The 16,790-nt window shown below is 38.1% G+C and overlaps 1 protein-coding gene across 4 annotated transcripts; it reads right to left on the bottom strand.

Moving 5' to 3' along the window:
• Positions 1 to 1,974: 1,974 nt before the first annotated feature.
• Positions 1,975 to 15,947, bottom strand: LOC145981282 (uncharacterized). Of its 4 annotated transcripts, none has more exons than XM_083114457.1 (3): positions 15,917 to 15,947; positions 4,504 to 5,052; positions 1,975 to 2,323 (listed from the first exon to the last, which is right to left on the bottom strand). In XM_083114457.1, the coding sequence occupies exons 2-3, from the start codon at positions 4,972 to 4,974 to the stop codon at positions 2,138 to 2,140; spliced, it is 657 nt and encodes a 218-aa protein (XP_082970583.1). In that variant the 5' UTR covers positions 4,975 to 5,052; positions 15,917 to 15,947; the 3' UTR covers positions 1,975 to 2,137. The 4 variants fall into 4 exon arrangements, with proteins under 4 accessions (XP_082970583.1, XP_082970581.1, XP_082970580.1 ...); XM_083114455.1 differs by having other exon boundaries at positions 15,641 to 15,939; XM_083114454.1 differs by having other exon boundaries at positions 15,645 to 15,939.
• Positions 15,948 to 16,790: the final 843 nt, after the last annotated feature.

The following is a 16,790-nucleotide window of genomic DNA, read 5'->3' as shown; positions in this document are numbered from 1 at the left end:
CAGTTTCCCAATTTTTCTTAACATTTATTTAATTGCCCCCTACTTAGGTATGTTGCAAAATTAAGAAAATATATATTTTTATTCAATGAAATACCCTTACCACAAGACAGGTTAAGATGAAAACTGTACTGTAACAAGAGATTTAGACTTTATTTTTATTGTGTGTGCCTAATCTTCAATAATAAAAAATGTAGTTTTTGAGACTAAAAGTGAACAAATATTAACGAAAACTCAATACAATCTTAGATTTCCAAATATTCAATTTTATCAAATTCCAGTGCAGATATACATATGTCCGTGAAGTCTTTGCACGTAAACAAAAATAACTGTATCCGCTATATGCAACATAGACATGAAAAAATGATACCAAAATGTTTGAAAACTATTCAATTTTTTTTTTTTTGTTTCTGTAATGTTTCAGTAGTGTAGCAGTGTCAGTGTCCAGCAAACCAGAAATGTAAACAAATCAGGAAAAAGCTGAGTGTGTCCTGTGGTTTCACGAGAGCAGGTCACAAAAAACAGTGCAGAGACAGTTTCAAACATCATACGGAAAGGTGCTGCCCAATGGTAGGAGCATTAAGTCGTGGTATGACAAATTCCAGACCACAGGATCTGTTGCTGACGCACCGAGAAGTGGCCAACCATCAACCTCAGACGAAAGAGTGGATGATGTCAGAGTGGCTTTTGTGCACAGTCTGAATAAATCCGTGCGTACAGCCTCACGTGAATTACAGATGCCAAAAAGTTATGTTCATGATGTGTTACACAAACGTTTACTGTTTCGTGCATACAAACTGCAAATCCTGCAGGCTTTGTTGCCCAATGACGGCAAATGTCGGTATAACTTTGCGGTGAAAATGTTATCATGCATTGACGCTGATAATAGCTATCTGGAACGTGTTGCTTTTCAGACGAGGCAGTCTTTCATGTCAGTGGTTTATTGAATAGATGCAATGTGCGTATCTCGGGTAAAGAGCCCCGTCATGAGGTGAGGGAGTCGACCATGGGCAGCCCAAAGGTGGATGTTTGGTGCGCACTGCTGCATGACAGAATAATCAGACCATTATTTTTCTGTGAGGACACCGTAACATCTGGAGGGTATCTCGACATGTTGCAATTGTTTGCTGTACTTCAATTGCTAGAATACCACCCAGATGTTATCTTTCAACAAGACTGTGCACCACCACATTGGAGTCTGGAGGTTCGTTCCAACCTTGATCAAATATTTCTTGGAAAATGGATTGGTTGAGATGGACCGACAGCTTGGCCTGCACGATCTCCAGACATAACCCCTTTAGATTTTTTCTATGGGGTTATGTGAAAGACAATGTCTACAGAACTCCTGTATCCAATCTTGCAACTCTGCAACAACAGATAACCCAAGTCATCACATCAATCCCTCCTGTGATGTTGGCTAATGCATGGCGAGAAGTTGAATTTTGACTAGATGTACTCCGTGCTACCAAGGGTGCTCACGTGGAGATTTATTGATTTCTTTCCTATTGCCAATAAAACTTGAATAGTTTCTGAACATTTTGGTACCATTTTTTCATGTCTATGTTGCATATAGTGGATACAGTTAACTTTTGTTTTCATACATAGACTTCTCGGACACCTGGTATAACAATGTAAGTTCACAATACTACAAAAAATAGCAAACATTCTTGACCAAAAGCATAATTTCTTGACATTCTTGACTGGTAGACACCCTGTAGAAGGAAAAACAAACGTGGTCTCATGTACTTACCTTTTTGTTAAAATGAATAAGAAAATAAATATTTTTGTAATATGCGTTATGTATATATGCATATGCATCTTCAGTCTATCACTTACTATAACATATTATTCTGAAGTAGGGTCTCGCAGTTTAAACTCAGCCAATTTTACATCTTAAATTGTATAACCATTTGATTATCAGCGTGTCTACAATTACAAATCTACAGAGGAAGGAAAGCCAAACTAAGGGTTACAAGCTCACTTTCAACTTTATATATTATTATTACTTTTATACACAAAATTGGACACATTCTTTGTGCAATGGATTATATACATCTGTAGGAAATTAATCTTTTCACCTTCAAAAAATTAACATCTAAAGCATGTTTTCCACAATCACATGAAACTTATGTCAGAATCTTTATACAAAATCCTCTTCATCTGACTGATAGTCCACAAGGGTTGGGTCGATTTTCAATTGCATCATCAGCTGTTTCAAAGTCACATCGTGTCCCTGAGCTTTGCCTTTTTGTAATAACTCACGAAGTGCTTCTTGACAGGCTGACTTCCATGTTGATATGAGTTCAGTCAAGTGGTTAGCATCATGCTGCAAAGAAGAAAATGAGTAAATAACACAATTTCAACCAGACAACAAAATGTTTACTATATTTTTGCCTTTTGTAACTACAATACTTGCAACTATATACAGTCAACTCTGCTTATAATCAACCCCAGGAATGTTATTTTGGAGTGGGGAGAGGGGGCAGGTTTTTAATTCACCAACCAATTTTTACACGTTTATGTGTTCTGTGTGTGTGAGAGAAAATATTAATATACCTCCAATTCATTACCGATTCAATTCATAAATAATAGACAAGCAATATAACTATCCACATCTTAGTGATACCTCTAACTAGGTGCAAGATTCTGCCATTCTGTTATTTTCTAAAATATAAACGTATAATTAATACACTCTTGTTTTGTAAAGCAGGTGCCTAAAACTAGGGACAAATCAACACCGATACTGGTGTATTGGTACAAGCCAATACCAGTGGTATCGGTATTGGTTGAATTTCCTTTGCTGATACCAGTTAATAGTCCTATGGCATTTTGATAGTTCACAGGGCTGTAAAAATGCTGCACGATACTTTCACAGTCTAATTATCCCAAACGTTATGCAAAATTCGAAGCTTCCAATGATTTTTGTACCAACGTGGAAAAAACTGTATTTTGTGTTTAGATAACAGGTATGTTTTATATTCTGATGTAATTTTTAAATATTTTAAAGCAAAACTCTGGTAAATTGATGCTTATAACTGGAGTAGAATATTCACCCACTAATATTAATCAATATTTTGAACAACCTTTAATTATTATAATTTTCAAATATCGGCATCGTTAAGAGTATTGATATCAGCATGGGCATGAGTTCATAGTGGTATTGACTCAGCCCTACTAAATATCCATTGGAGTCACCTGGTGAGATACAGTAATAAATGAGGTGAATAAAGGTTCTTCATGGAACATTTTCAATTTCATACTGACATAAGGAAAATTTCATATTGGTATATACCTAGAATTCATACCCCACTTTAAACATCAACTTCCCCATTATTGAATGAATCTTTCAAAGGCAAATACCGTATATTTCTGAATCGAAGACTAAGTTTTTTGCTGCAATTTCGTGCCCAGAAGTATGGGGTAGTCTGCTTTCGCGGCATATGATGTGGGAGTTTTTCTTTTCTTTACCGAACAGAACCACGAGCTTCCATTAATCTCTAACTCTACCCTCTGGCATGCCTACCGCTTTAGCGTTGAACGTTCTCATATGCTTTGAGCATTGTAGTGCGATAACACGTAATGAGTGTTGTGGCAAAAAAAAAAAAAAAAAAAAATCAATTGTTGTGAGACGTTGTAGATTCCACTTTTAAACTTCATAGTAAAGTGTGATACCTGTTATACAGGGTGTTTCTGGCCCGATGATACAAACTTTCATGGATGATGGAGAAGGGCACATGTATCAATTTGAGATAAGGAACCCTGGTCTGGAAACGACTGAGTCGAAAGTTATAAGCGAAAATCGGTGTATGAAGATGTAATGTTTTTATTACCTGCACAAGTTTCACAAGCTGCTACAGTTACAGCAGTTGTTCAAAGTGAAGTCCCCCAGCTTCGCTGCAGGCATGACATCGTCGCACAAAGTTCTGGCGTCCCCCAGATTCTCTGCAGGCATAACATCATCGCACAAAGTTCTGGCGTACCCATTGGAACAACCCTGTGGTCGTTCGAGCAATGTCACAGGCAGCGAGAATTCTTGCCAGGAGATCCTCTTCAGTCTCAACAGGTGTCTCGTACACAAGACTTTTCACATGACCCCACAAAAGAAATCAAGTGGGGTCAGATCAGGTAACCGAGCTGGCCACGGAATTGGACCCCCTCAGCTTGTGAAACTTGTGCAGGTAATAAAAGTATTACATCTTCATACGCCGATTTTCACTTATAACTTTCGACTAAGTCGTTTCTGAACCAGGGTTCCTTATCTCAAATTGATACATGTGCCTTCTCCATCATCCCTGAAAGTTTGTATCATCAGCCTGGAAACACCCTGTATCTGATTTTATTTTTTGTGTACCGGTACTTGTATTGCCCCTTCAGTTATTTGTAATAAGGTAACCATTTGTAAGTTTTGAAAATAGATTTCTGTAGTCCCTTGTTGTAAAATGGGGGGTCGTCTTGCATTCAGAGATATATGGTAATAGTATAATTAAAACCATATGTGTTTGGTACCTTTTTGTGATAATACTTCTGACGTTTGAACTGTTGCACCTTTCCTTCCTTCACCTTAACCCACTTCTGCAAGTCGGAAAGGTGCTTTTCCAGTTCCTCCACAGGCCAGTCTCCATATTCACCTATTTTCTTCTCAATATCTTGATTATCAAGTACGGGATCTATCATACTGTCACTGTTATCTTCCGTGATTTGCTCACCAATTACCTCTCTAGATGGAAGATTCTCTACTTTCAACTTCTTAACTACTTTTAACGTGCTTCTTTTTTCAACTTCACTTGCATGCTTTGGTGCTTCAGTGTGTGATGGCTTGTTTAGGACAGGTGTCTGTCTTTTTGAGGAAGTTGGGAAGGTTCTCCTGCACAGCCCAACTTGTCTGCATGGAGTTAGCAATGTTTTATGTACAAAAGATTTATTCTTTGATATGGGCGAAGTTTCTTCTTTAGAAAATTCACCAGAATTCACGTCCATTTTTATTTCGTGTTCTCTCCACACATGGCTATAGACTTCAATACAATGAATTTCTTCATTTTACAGCCTGCATTAATCCTGTAAAGACAGAAAGAAATAATGAATTGTTGTTTTAAGATCACTTTATGCACAGAAAGGCTAATCGGGACTGTACCTACAGTTTAAAGTGGAATCCAAACCACTTTGGGCCCCCACTGGGTATTGAACCAGGACCCCTTGCTTACAAGGTGACAACGCTACCACTGCCCCATCAGGGAAGCCCAAATGACAGAAAGAAAATTAGGAAAATTGATATTACCTTATTATAGGCATCATTACTAAAACCATAAGCCAAAATGTAAATAACACAAAGGTTTACTTTTATTTACCCTTGATGTTTCCTATAATGTGCATTACTTCAGCAGATGGGCCAAAGGAGGTAATAATATGACACCAGTTTCTTCAATTTAATTTTCCTTGTCTTGTATGTTTATATTGCTTACTTGCATTGTATATTTTTTCTTCCAGTTTATGTTACATCAAAAAATGTTGTGCACTCTCTGCCAGGATGCATGCTGGGTAAATATTGCCCACAAGGAAAATTACTTCTTAAGTCTGAATTGTAACTGTTTTGAAGCATGCAAATTATAATACATTCATTGATTAAACAAATTGTATCGAGTCTGAATATTATTTATTGTATCACACAACTGATAAGGATAAGAAAAAACGACAGTAAGGTGCATTCTCTCCACCAGGATGCAAGGATATATACTGGGTAATATTACCCACAAGAATTATATTTGTTTGAATGGATGTAAATAACAATACCTTTACTGATTAAACTAATTTTATTAAGCTTGAACATTTTTACTGTAATATGCAATTGACACAAAGGAGAAAAGAAGATTGATTCATTGGATTGGTGTTTTAAGTCCACTTTATACACAGTAAGGCTAATTGGGACTGGACCTACAGTGTAAAGTGTGACTCGAACCACTATGAGCCTCCACCAGGTATTGAACCCAGGACCCCTTGATTACAAGGCAAGGATGCAACCACTGCACCATCAGGGAGGCCCGGGAGAAAAGAAGAACACGTTGAAATATCAATAAAGCATCTAAGCATGCACATGAGTAAATTTACCCAGGCAGTGTTTCTATGCCCCTCTTGTTGGAACTAACAAAGTCTGACAGCAGAATCAGGTCCCAAGAGCTGGAAGAGTTCATAGGGAAGGTACTGGATATAATCAAAAAATGTACATTTCAAAATCGCCTAGAAATGATCAAACAATATTTTGTATTTCATAGTAGCCTGGGGAAATTTTTAACCATTTATGCATCCTTATGGGTAAAACGTTTGTAACAATCCTTAAAACTAGAAGAATAATTTCGAGTTGACTCAGTTTTTTCCTGATTATTTGAGGAGAAAGAATGGCTGTCTTGAACTGAATAGCTTTCACACAATAGACAGAAAGTACCTCGTACCATGTCAAACAATTTTCCTTACTAGGGTGATTCAGCTAACATCCTTCTAACAGCTATTGATGGTTGCCACCAAAGATTTTTAAAAAAAATACTGTATTCATTCGTGTAAATTGATATACGAGGGTCACTATTTATATTTTAAGCCTTGCAAACACTGATTGAAGTTAGGCGCGATTTGACGTTTGCACGGAATTGTCTGGCATTATTGACCATAACGTACTTCAAATGTTTTGTCAATAGCTTCATTTGTGTTGCTTATGTTGCCTTGGAGATTGCGCGACAACGATAAAATGGAATTAACTCGTGAACATTTTTGTGCGATGATTTTTTACGATTTTCGACGTGGATTATCAAGACAAGAGTGTATCGATCAACTTACTTCCACATTTGGCGATGAAGCCCCATCCTTTGCCACTGTGAAACGCTGGTATAACGAATTTAATCGTGGCCGCCATTCGCTCACGGACGAGATTCGCGAAGGTCGTCCAAAATCAGTTGTTGTTCAAGAAAACATTGATGCTGTGCAAAACCTAATACTGCAAGATCGTCATGTGACATACTGTGAGATTGAGGCAACCATACGCATTAGTTCCACCAGCATATATAGAATATTACATGATCATTTAGCTGTGAGAAAGGTATGTTCTCGTTGGATCCAACACAATTTGACAAAAAATCAAAAAGACGCTCGCGTCAATTGGTGCAAACAAATGCTCAATAAATACAATCGTGGTGCTTCAAAAGACGTATATAAGATTGTAACAGGTGACGAATCATGGATATATGCATATGAGCCGGAACGTAAACAGCAGTCGACTGTATGGGTGTTTCAAGATGAACCCAATCCAACAAAAGTTGTTCGCGCTCGAAGCACATCGAAACAAATGGTCGCCTGTTTTTTCGGGAAAACTGGTCATGTGGCAACTGTGCCTTTAGAGGAACGTAGAACGGTCAACTCTGAATGGTACACAACAATTTGTTTGCCAGAGGGCTTCGGTCAAATACGGAAAACAAACAAATGCCGTCGGATCATTCCTCATCAAGACAATGCCAGCTGTCACACATCTCGTCTAACAACCGACATTATGAACAGTCAAAAAATCGAATTGATGGGTACAGCCGTACAGTCCTGATTTGGCCCCAATGACTTCTTCTTGTTCCCGAATGTCAAGAATAAATTGCGTGGACAACGATTTTCGTTGGCGGAAGATGCCGTTGATGCATTCAAAAACCATATTATGGAGGTGTCTCAAGAAGATTGGAAAAACTGCTTTGACAAATGGTTCGAACGAATGCAAAAGTGTATTGACCATAAAGGAGAATACTTCGAAAAATAATAAAGCAGTTTTCAATGCCAAATTCCTGTTTTTTCATTGTTAGGCTCAAAATATAAATAGTGACCCTCGTATTAGTACTTATGTTCTTTGAAATCATTCAGTTGTGTTGGTTGGTAAGTATAAAACATATGCATCTTCTAGGATTCCATATTAACATCCATTTTCAGCTCAACAGTAATGATTGAATATGCCAAAAAATTGTGCAAAAATTAAATAGTATACACAAATGTACAGTGCTTTTCACGTTGGCAGTGGAGCGGCAGTTAGCACAACTGGGAAGTTGCAGCATTTAGAGGCACAGCTGTACACTGACCTTGGCACTGTCATGTCAGTGCTTCATTATCCAGATAGCTGGTGTCCAGTTTCCACATGTTTGTGAAGTGTTAAGGTGTTATCAAGTGTTTTAGATTGTTTTGTTTTAGTTTAAATATTACTGGTGCTATTCTGCAATCTAATACACGCTATACATTCAAGTTAAAACAACAAATTTTTGTGTATGACTCTTACATCATTACGAATTCTTGTAAGGAAGTTAGAATACATAAATTGAGAGTATTTGAAAATAAGATCCTTAGGAAAATCTTTGGACCTAAAAGGGATGAGGAGACAGGTGAGTGGAGAAGGTTACATAATTTAGAACTACATAATTTGTATTCATGTCCAGATATTATTAGAATAATTAAATCAAGAAGACTTAGGTGGGCAGGTCATGTGGCACGAATGGGAGAGGAAAGAGGAGTTTACAGGATTCTTGTTGGGAAACCAGATGGTAAGAGACCTGTAGGAAGGCCAAGACGAAGATGGAGGGACAACGTTGAGATGGACCTAAAGGAAATCGGTAGGGATGGAAAAGAGTGTATAGATCTTGCTCAAGATAGGGACAGATGGAAGGCCTGTGTTGCTGCAGAAGATAGGGACAGATGGAAGGCCTGTGTTGCTGCAGCCATGAACCTTCGGGTTTAAGAAGGCTAGAGAGTTAGTTAGTTAGTTAAGTTAGAATACATTTTGCAGCAGAATTCTCAGATGTTCACACAGAGATAGTGTTCAGATACTTGTGAACAAATTTAAGGAAACAGGGTCTGTTTTTGATAAGAAGTGAAGGGTGAAATGGCATGTGCTAACTTAAGAGAAACTAGACGACGTTAGAGCACAGTTGGAACATACTCCTCAAAAATCCCTCCTGCGGTTTCCACAGGAAACATACAATTTAATGACATCTCCAAGGCGAACTACCAAGTTTTTAAACCTGAAGCCATTAAAAGAATAGAAAGAAAATATCAGGAGAGAAACTGAAGCAATTTGTGTTAGTGAAAATTTCCTATTTTTTTTTTGCTGTAAATGTGTGGATGCAGTAGGACATCCTTTTGAACACCTCTTGTAACAAGGTACGTGCTCATTTTAATACTAAATGTCAATGTAATTGCACGAGCTTATTTCATTACATAGCCACCAGTTCCAGCTACATGGATGTTGCATCCAGTTTGCCGGCAGATGCGCTCTTACTGTCCGTTGTGTTAGCCGTTGCTCCATGGACAACTCTAGCGTGAAAAGCATTGTATGTAAGTAGAATCTGTAGTACAACATATGCTCGACATCAGGATCTGTGCTTCACATTGGGCAACTTTCTAGATCAGAATCCACTGCTTTGCTTTCAAGTAGCCCCAACCGGGGGTAGAATCCAGGACTGCTGGCACCAAAGGCAAGAAGGTTAACTATTCAGCTACACAGTTAAAAAACAGTAAAGTTAGTTGACTTGGGTTCTAGTAAACATAATAAAAGTAAAATGGAATGTGGGTCGTTCTGTGTCAAATCGCACAATTTTATGGGAACTGGTTGTTCGACTATTTTCTTAAATTTTCACCATATGTACCTTTATTAGCAATTTACTCAAAATTGTTTTTATGTTTTCGTATCTACTGCCACCTTCGATTTAGGCTTGCTTTTCCTTGCCATGTCAAGGAACAATAAGCCTTTGCAAGGATTTAGAAGAAAGGCTCTATTGGGTTATATTACAGATTCAATTCAATTAGGTTAGGTTAGGTTAGGTTACGTTAGGCAATTCAATGGTCTTTTTTTCTTGGGCGAGGTTCAGCAAATGCTGATCTACCACCTAACCCGACAAAGAAAAATGTTGCAGAGTACCTAGGTACATTATTATACATGAAGATTATAAGACACTACATAAGTAAAATAACAAAAGAAACTACTACTACACAAAGAAAATCACAAAAAGAAAACAGATGACAAAATATATAGTGCGTGTGTGCTAATAAATGAAAAGATAATAATATACATGTATTATTACTTAGTTTCGGTCCAGTTTTTTTCAATAATTCACAGGAAACGGTTTTTAATCATATGTGGTCTTACTTTGCTTCTGATCATCAATCAGTGAATCATATACTGTCCTATGAAAGTGTTTGTAATTCAGTTGTTTTATTTCGTTCGGGAGTGCATTTCAGATTTTAGGTGCCATGGAACTAAACGAAGATTGCAAAACAGAAGTTCTGCAGCGAGGTATATGGAGATTAGCAGTGTTTCTGGTTTTCGCTGTGTTAAAGCTGGGGTCCTAGCATTCCAGAAAGTATGTCCATAAAAGATAAGACTTAGGTCACTGTAATTTTACAGGCATTGAAGTTAGCCATCAAACGGAGGAAATTTGCTTAGGCCTGTAAAATTCAAAGGGCTTAAAACCAAAGATTACCAATTTTTGTGCAAGAACTGTGATTGGAAAGGTTTTAAGAAATGATTAATTGGAGCCAAGGATCACAGCCAGTCATGGCCATTTTTTGGCAGATCAATTGGTATTGACTCAGCCTTAAAAATTATACATCTTTTCATTAACCACTACATTATTATTATTATTTATTTATTCAACACAGGATACATTTCCCAATTATGTTGAACATAATACACTGTGAATAAATAACAAGAGAGAGAAAAAGAAAAAAAAGATAAATGGAAATATGAACGTCTATGTACACATTATGAACTTATTGTTGTGATTATCTTTTTTCAGCACACTATGTGAGTCTGTGAAAATATCGAAGTCTACAGTTTTTAATAGTTCATTCTCCGTGTCCTGCATGCGCACTGCAGGTGAAAACCTATGCGTGTTCACCCTTTACCTCTCCGTGTAGAATAATTTTCAGTTTCTTGCACTGTGTCGGCCTACATTAAAGTTTATACTTTCTAACAGTGCAGAACACTCACAGCCGTGATTAATCAATTTCTGCAAAAAAAAATGACATCACTGACGACTCTTCTGTTGAACGAAGTTTCCAGACCAAAATGCTTGCATAAAGATGTATAGTTCTTTTTGTGATATTCAATGTTCACCTTGAAGCACAGCCATTTCATAAACTGCCTTTGGATGCTCTCCACTTCCTCTTGCCATGTTTTGTACTGTGGATTCCATATAGGACTGCAGTATTCCAGTACTGGATGAACGAGTGTGGTGTATATTTTTACAACCGTAGGCACAGAAAAATTAAACAGAAAATTTCTTCTAATGAAACCAACTAGCTTTATACACCATTTCACCAAGACTTAATAATGGGTGTTGAACGACAGGTCAGATGTGAAGTGGACACCGAGATCAACGACAACTTTCGTATGACTCACCGTCGATCTGCCAATTTTATACTTGTGTGTAATGGTTGCTTTTTGTTGGTGAATGACATTACATTGCACTTATTCACATTTATGAACATTCCCGTCTGCTTACACCAGTTTTTGAAGGAGTTTAGGTCTTCCTGCAGCGTGTGGCAGTCATTCAATGAGCTGATTGGATAGTACAGTTTCATATTGTCTGCATACATTAGAATATTCAATTTTTGCAGGTGGCTCAAAATATCGTTAACAAGCAGAAGGAAAAGGTATGGACCTAAATTGGATCCCTGGGGGACTCCCGACGAAACACTTCTCTTGGACAAGGCGAACCCATTTAGTACAACTCCTTGTGTGCAATCAGAATGATAGCTTGCTAGTAATTTGTGCAAGTTACCAGACATTCCAACACTAAGTAGTTTCTGGAGAAGGATGGAATGGTTTATTCTGTCGAATGCTTTGCTGAGGTCTGTGTAGATTACGTCCAACTGTCCTTTGTTGTTTATACAGTCCGCCATGCTTTGTGTTATCACTGCTAAGTTTGTGGTTGTGGATCTGCCCTGCACGAAACCAAGCTGCTGAGGGGCTATGACAGTTCTTAGATCAAATACCAATCAACTTTTAGTAGGTTTCTATGAAAATATGCCAATAAAAGTGTAAACTACTATAGCAATTGGCTTCATTTTTGTATAAAATAAAATAAAAAAAGTAAAGTGCTCCCCTGTGCTTTGCACCACCTACACTTTCTTGATCACGGGAAAAAGGTGGGGGTGATGTATTCAGCACCACACCCCTAGCTGCCTTTACTCCCCAGAATTTCCTACAGGTACCCACTTTATACAATGCTGGGTGAGCACCGGAGCCACTTCAACAGGTGGAAAAAACACTGGTTCTCCCCCGCCGTGGATCAAACCTGGGCCTATCACATGGTATCAGACACCTGAATGACTGAGCTAACACTTTTGTGTATTTGTGTTTTTTAGCATAGCTTTTCTGCCACTTTTCACCAATCGCGAAGATGAGAATGAATTATGATTAGATGACATTGATGAATGGACACTCACAAAGAACACAAGGCTAGGACTCTAACCAGTGAACTTCATTGGCGAGAGCAAAAGTCCATCATTTATCGAACTGTGGCCCCAAGGCGGTGTTTCATTTTTGCCAAGATTTTAACACAGCCAACAAACACGTGTTTGTAATTTGAAAAGAACAAGGCTTGTTCGAGAAAGGTCAATAGCATACTATATTATGTATTAGATTAAAAGAAAGTGGTTATAAAATGTAAACTGAAAACGAGGAAACAATTCTTAACAACAATGCTGGTGATACTACATCAGAGGGTACTAATCTGATATTCCCCAGACAGATTTCTTCATTTTTACAGAAGAAACTACAAGGGTTGTATAAAAAGTAATGGCAACACTGCTGTCCCATGAAAGGGGTGAGTCACAGCGCTACAAGCACGTCGTGGCTGATAAAGGAATGTCACACGAGGAAGTACAGTGAGTGGGAGTGATTGTATGTTATTCAGTCAAAAACAGCAGTGCTCTGAAGCAGAGGACGAGAGTGCAAGCATCCTAACAATATGTTTAGGCAAGAAGAACGTCGTCTCCCAGGCAGACGGTCAACGCAACCTACTTCTGCACCTTCTTTCAACACCACCTTCGTCTCGCATTAAGAAGGAAGCGACGGCACGGTGTCCCATCATCCTGCTTGACAATGCAAGGTGTCACACTGCGAACAATGTGACGGTGCTCCTTCATAACTGGTAGTGGGAGGTACTGGAACATCCGCCGTATTCACCGGTATGAGACCGTGTGATTACGACCGTTTTGTCAAAATGAAGGAACCACTGGGCGGGAAGCACTACGACACGCGCGAAGCCATCATACGTGCTATAGGGCGGTCACTGCGGGACATCGACAGAGATGGACGCACTGACAGTGTATGACGCCTTCCATACGTGCAACAGAAGGTCGTAGAGATGAGGGGCGATTACTTTGAAGGAATGTAACACGTGCTCCTCTGCCAATACAGTCAAGTATTAATTATACCAGTGTTGCCATTACTTTTTATCCAACCCTTGTACTTAAGGTAATAAGTTCCTGTAGCATTGTCTAACATCTGGAAGGTGTTTTGTGTGATGTAACGGATTTCTTCAAATTTACAACTTTGGGGCTCATTTGGGGGCAGGTGACTCCGGCCAATTTCTAACATGCCTTTAACAGGGACTCTATAGACAAAGCTGGGGAGCCGGAGCATAGTGGTGGCTGGACCGTGTGGGTGGTTCAGGGCGGAGCCCGGAATCGGTGGGAAATTTGGACTCAAAAATTTCAAACAAAAATATTTTTTTAGTTTAAATATCCCACCGATTCCGGGACGAAAAACGTGAATACACCTTAAAGAATGTCCCGTGAAGCAGATAAGTAAGTACAAATGTCACAAATTGACAAAATGAAGAAGTTATAGGTGTCCAGGGAATATCAGATTTTTACCCATCAGAGGAAATGCAGGTTCATTTTCAAATTAGGATCAACGACTTCTCTACTGTATGCAAAAATAGTGTTGTCACAACAATACCTTACATGTAGACATGCTATTTGAATACCTGATTTGCCTAACATACACATGAAATCCCTTCACATGACAGATGTGACCTAGCCGGTAGCAGCAGTCTGTAACCAAGATGACAGTAAACGATGGCTGGTTCCAAGAGAATCGCATGGGAGTATAAGGAAGTGAAAAAACATTCCCAAGCAAACATGCAGTAAGTAATAGCTAAAACTCCAAACTATGTATTAACAGACATAAATAAAAATCAAACCATGAAAAAATGCATGTGTACCATGATGAAATAGGCATTAAACAATCGGAACTTGGGCCGATGTAATGTTTTTCTGGTATAGGTAACACTTTACTATACCTGAGACAGATTCCTTCAAATTTACAGGAGAAAGTACTTACGGAATTCATTTTCTGGAGTGTTGTTGATGTTCCGGAATGTGGTTTTGGTTCATTTTAATGCGAATCCATGTGGTTTTATATGAAAATCTCTCTCCAACGTGCTATTTCTGCTCCCGCCATTTGCTTTTTACACGAGAGCACTATACACGCTATTGCTGCGTGGCCATTTGCTTTGTGGACGAGAGTACAATGCGTAAACCCGGATTTCTTCAAATTTACAGGAGAAAGTACTTACGCAAATAATTTTCTGTAGCGTTGTTGATGTTCGGGAATGTAGTTTTGATCCATTTTAATGCGAATGCATGTGGTTTTCTACGAAAATTTATTTCCGACGAGCTATTGCTGCTGCTACAAGCCGATGTTGTCCGTCTATGCTAAATTGAACGAAAAGAGTGCTAATGGAACCTAACCTAACAGGCCTAACCTAACCTAGTAGGCATACCTCATCCCCGTAAGTAAAAAAGTCAATTTAAAATTCCTAAAGTGCTTTTAATTTTTAAAAAATTATTTCCGACGTGCTATACGCGATATTGCTGCTGCTACAAGCCGATGTTGTCTGTAAATGCTAAATTGAACGAAAGGAGTGCTAATGGAACCTAACCTAGTAGGCATACCTCGTCCCCGTAAGTAAGTAAAAAAAGTCAATTTAAAATTCCTAAAGTGTTCTTAATTTTTTTAAAAAAATTTAAACTATGCTTGCCTTGCCTAACCTAACATAACGTCAATGGTTTGTTCCTGAGGTGTGTTTTTTAAAAAATATGTAATTTTTTTTATTTGAGCATACTTTGAAATCCAGCCCGAAAGTAGGTATTTTTCGGTAAAGGAGCTTGCAACACTGCATGCACACCCCAAATCGACAAAGCACTGGCACAACGAACGATCAACGGTAAGCTATCGCCATGTTGTGTGTGGAAATAAACAAGAACAGTAAGTACTTGTAAATGTAAGAAATATACATTATGTTCGTTACAAATTCCATTATTTCACCTAAATAAGTGTTCCGGAGTGCAGAATAGTACGTTAGCAATGTAAAAAAGTGCGAAAGAAATCATTCCCAGGTGTCTCAGGTATAGTAAAGTAGTACCGTTTTTCTTTTATTTTGCGGTACCCAACGGTACGCCGTACTGGTATCTTTTTTATAGGTGAGAAAAAAACTAAAAACTTTTTAACGAAAGAAATGTGGGTATACCGAAATGTGTGTACATCGATCCATGATCATCTATGAACATATAATATTTATAGTAGTTCTCATGATGATTACAATAACGAATAATCACAAAAACAAACCTACTTAAGAGTACCGAAACCTTTCTCCCCAGAAAAAAAAAAGCACTGGATGCAATTATTATCAGCAGGTAGGAGCATGTTCAAGTACCTCAGATATGCTTCATTGGGACACACTGATCAATTAGGTTTTCTCTGCCCCGAGATTTCCAGGTGTGTTGGAACCCTGTATCAACACTACCACTTGAGTGCCATTCAGAGTGAGATATATATTGAATTCAAATTGTTCATATATTTTATTTATGATAAAAAAAAAAATTAACAAAGAACACAAACTACCATTTCAAACAAGTTTTAGTTTCCATATGATCAGCGTTGCCAGGTCAGATTTTTAAAAATCAGGAGATTGTCCCCTGAAAAATCAGGAGATCTGCTTAAAAAATCAGAAGAACTAATAATAGCGGATTATCAACGTTCTGGGGGGGGGTAGAGTGTGAAAAGCTTTCTACTATCATTATTGAACGTTAATTATTAATTTTTGGATGTCAAAAGATAAATTTATTACTGTTATGTTAATACAAATTTTATTATGAATTAGCTCTTCAAGGGTACGATAACCACACCCCCTTAATTCACCTGAGGTAAAAGTACAGTTTCCCCAAACCAGTGGGGATGATCCGGTGCCAAAGCTGAGGGTGGTGCAAGAATTGCCTCCCCTAATAGCCGGCACTGCCCCTACACATTGCGAAAACCAGTGACATTACTGGAGAAAATCCGACCTCGATTTTCTGTCCATCTCTCACAAATATTCTAAAATAAATTGTAGTGACTGTGCGTGGATTTATGTACTTGGCGATTAAAAGTTTATGGAAAGATTTCGTGATTTTTGTGTTAACTAAGACTAGAGCTTCAGCCACTACGCATTCGAGGATATGTTTTTTAAATACTATACCTGATAACACCTTACATTTAAAACTAGCCAAAGTTACAGGATGTAAGAAAGCCCACACTTTTTTTAACAACACATTCAAAGCATACTCGCATTAACGGTAATGGAGAAGGGCTATAATGCCTTAACCCCCGAAATATCCTTGAATTAAAACTTTTGTTTCAATCTCGGAAGGTAACCAACCAGTAATAGACAGATTGATTGATTGATTTGATTTATTTTACTTCGCATCTGCCACATTTGTCTAATCGCAAATATGAAATT

The sequence above is a fragment of the Lepisma saccharinum genome, chromosome 29 (genome assembly GCF_977018435.1).
Source record: "Lepisma saccharinum chromosome 29, izLepSacc3.1, whole genome shotgun sequence".
In the NCBI taxonomy this organism is placed as follows: domain Eukaryota; kingdom Metazoa; phylum Arthropoda; class Insecta; order Zygentoma; family Lepismatidae; genus Lepisma; species Lepisma saccharinum.
The sequence above is the reverse complement of the archived record's forward strand: the minus strand, read 5'-3'. Positions and strand labels throughout refer to the sequence as shown.